Source organism: Limulus polyphemus, unplaced genomic scaffold, assembly GCF_000517525.1.
Source record: "Limulus polyphemus unplaced genomic scaffold, Limulus_polyphemus-2.1.2 Scaffold15610, whole genome shotgun sequence".
Lineage (NCBI taxonomy): Eukaryota > Metazoa > Arthropoda > Merostomata > Xiphosura > Limulidae > Limulus > Limulus polyphemus.
This window is the reverse complement of record NW_013681220.1, coordinates 1-1342: the sequence shown is the minus strand read 5'-3', so window position 1 is coordinate 1342 and position 1342 is coordinate 1. Positions and strand designations below refer to the sequence as shown.

Here is a 1342-nt window from a genome sequence, read left to right as displayed (position 1 = left end):
AAGCTTCTGTTTTACATCACCTTGCTGCTATGTTTACAGATGATCTAAGCTTCTGTTTTACATCACCTTGCTGCTATTTTTACAGATGATCTAAGCTTCTGTTTACATAAAGAGAAACTTAGCTGATTCTAATGAATTTATATCAGTATCTACATAATGTGTGACATTGTTGTTTGTGTAGTTGTATAATACTGGAAGACTGACAAGTATATTAATTATTTGCACCAAGTGTTTGTGTCATGTAGCTGAGTATTCCAGTTTCAGCTATGACAGAGCAACATGTTTTGTAAGGATCTCACTGTTTACTCAATTTTCTGGAATAAACTATGGAACTTGTATCTATCCAGCATATGATGTTAGAACTTACCAATTTACTTTCTGTATTGTTGACAGCAACAGACTGGGGACCAATCTTCCAGTGAGAGCTCATCGTCATCTCAAACTCACTGTAAGCAGTCTCATCCTCAAGACAGTAACAACATACCCCAACAAGGCCTTTCAAAGCTAGAAGATATGAAGGGTAAGTCATTACAAATACCCCTATTAGATCTTTATCTAATTATATGGTCGACTTAACACATACTACTAAACCTGATTCTCCTATTCATTGTCTTTGTTAGTGAGTGACTTGAAAGCTGAATTGAAGAGACGTAACTTGCCAGTGTCAGGGGCAAAACCCCAACTTATTGAAAGATTAAAGCCCTATTCTGACTCAGCCATAAGTTCCTGTACGACTTCTTCACCAAGTGACATTTCCACCGTGAGCTCAAATGCTATGCCAGCACCAGTCAGTGTGGGTGGTGCCCTTGTGTCTCCAGCTCTCCATCAAACTACCAAAAGTGAAACTCAGCCCATGTCTCCCCCAGTATCCATGGATACTACCATTACTGTGGCTGCTTTTCACACATGTGAACCCACAGTTGGGATCTATCAATTATCCAATGGAATACAACAGTCACAATCATCAGTAGTTCCAATGGACATCGACACAAATGTCACCACAGATCCAATGGAAGTAGGAGAAAATGCACCTAAAGAGGACATAGTACAGTTTCAGCAGAAACGTATTGAGGAACTCCAGTGGGAGCTTCAAAGGTCAGTACAGGGTTCTACTGTTAAATGTTTGTATAGAAATACATTGTGTGTGAATGGTTCTACTGTTATATGTCTGTATAGAAATATACTGTGTGAATGGTTCTACTGTTAAATGTTTGTATAGAAATACATTGTGTGTGAATGGTTCTACTGTTATATGTCTGTATAGAAATACATTGTGTGTGAATGGTTCTACTGTTATATGTTTGTATAGAAATATACTGTGTGTGAATGGTTCTACTGTTAT

General features: G+C 37.9%; 1 protein-coding gene across 1 annotated transcript; it reads left to right on the top strand.

Annotated features, from left to right (window-relative positions):
• Positions 1 to 362: 362 nt before the first annotated feature.
• On the top strand, positions 363 to 1095 carry LOC111084271 (MKL/myocardin-like protein 2; the record flags this gene model as incomplete). Its single annotated transcript, XM_022381034.1, has 2 exons — positions 363 to 520; positions 621 to 1095. Coding segments are annotated over exons 1-2 (482 nt in total), but the record flags the coding sequence as incomplete, so codon positions are not given.
• Between the last annotated feature and the right edge of the window lie 247 nt (positions 1096 to 1342).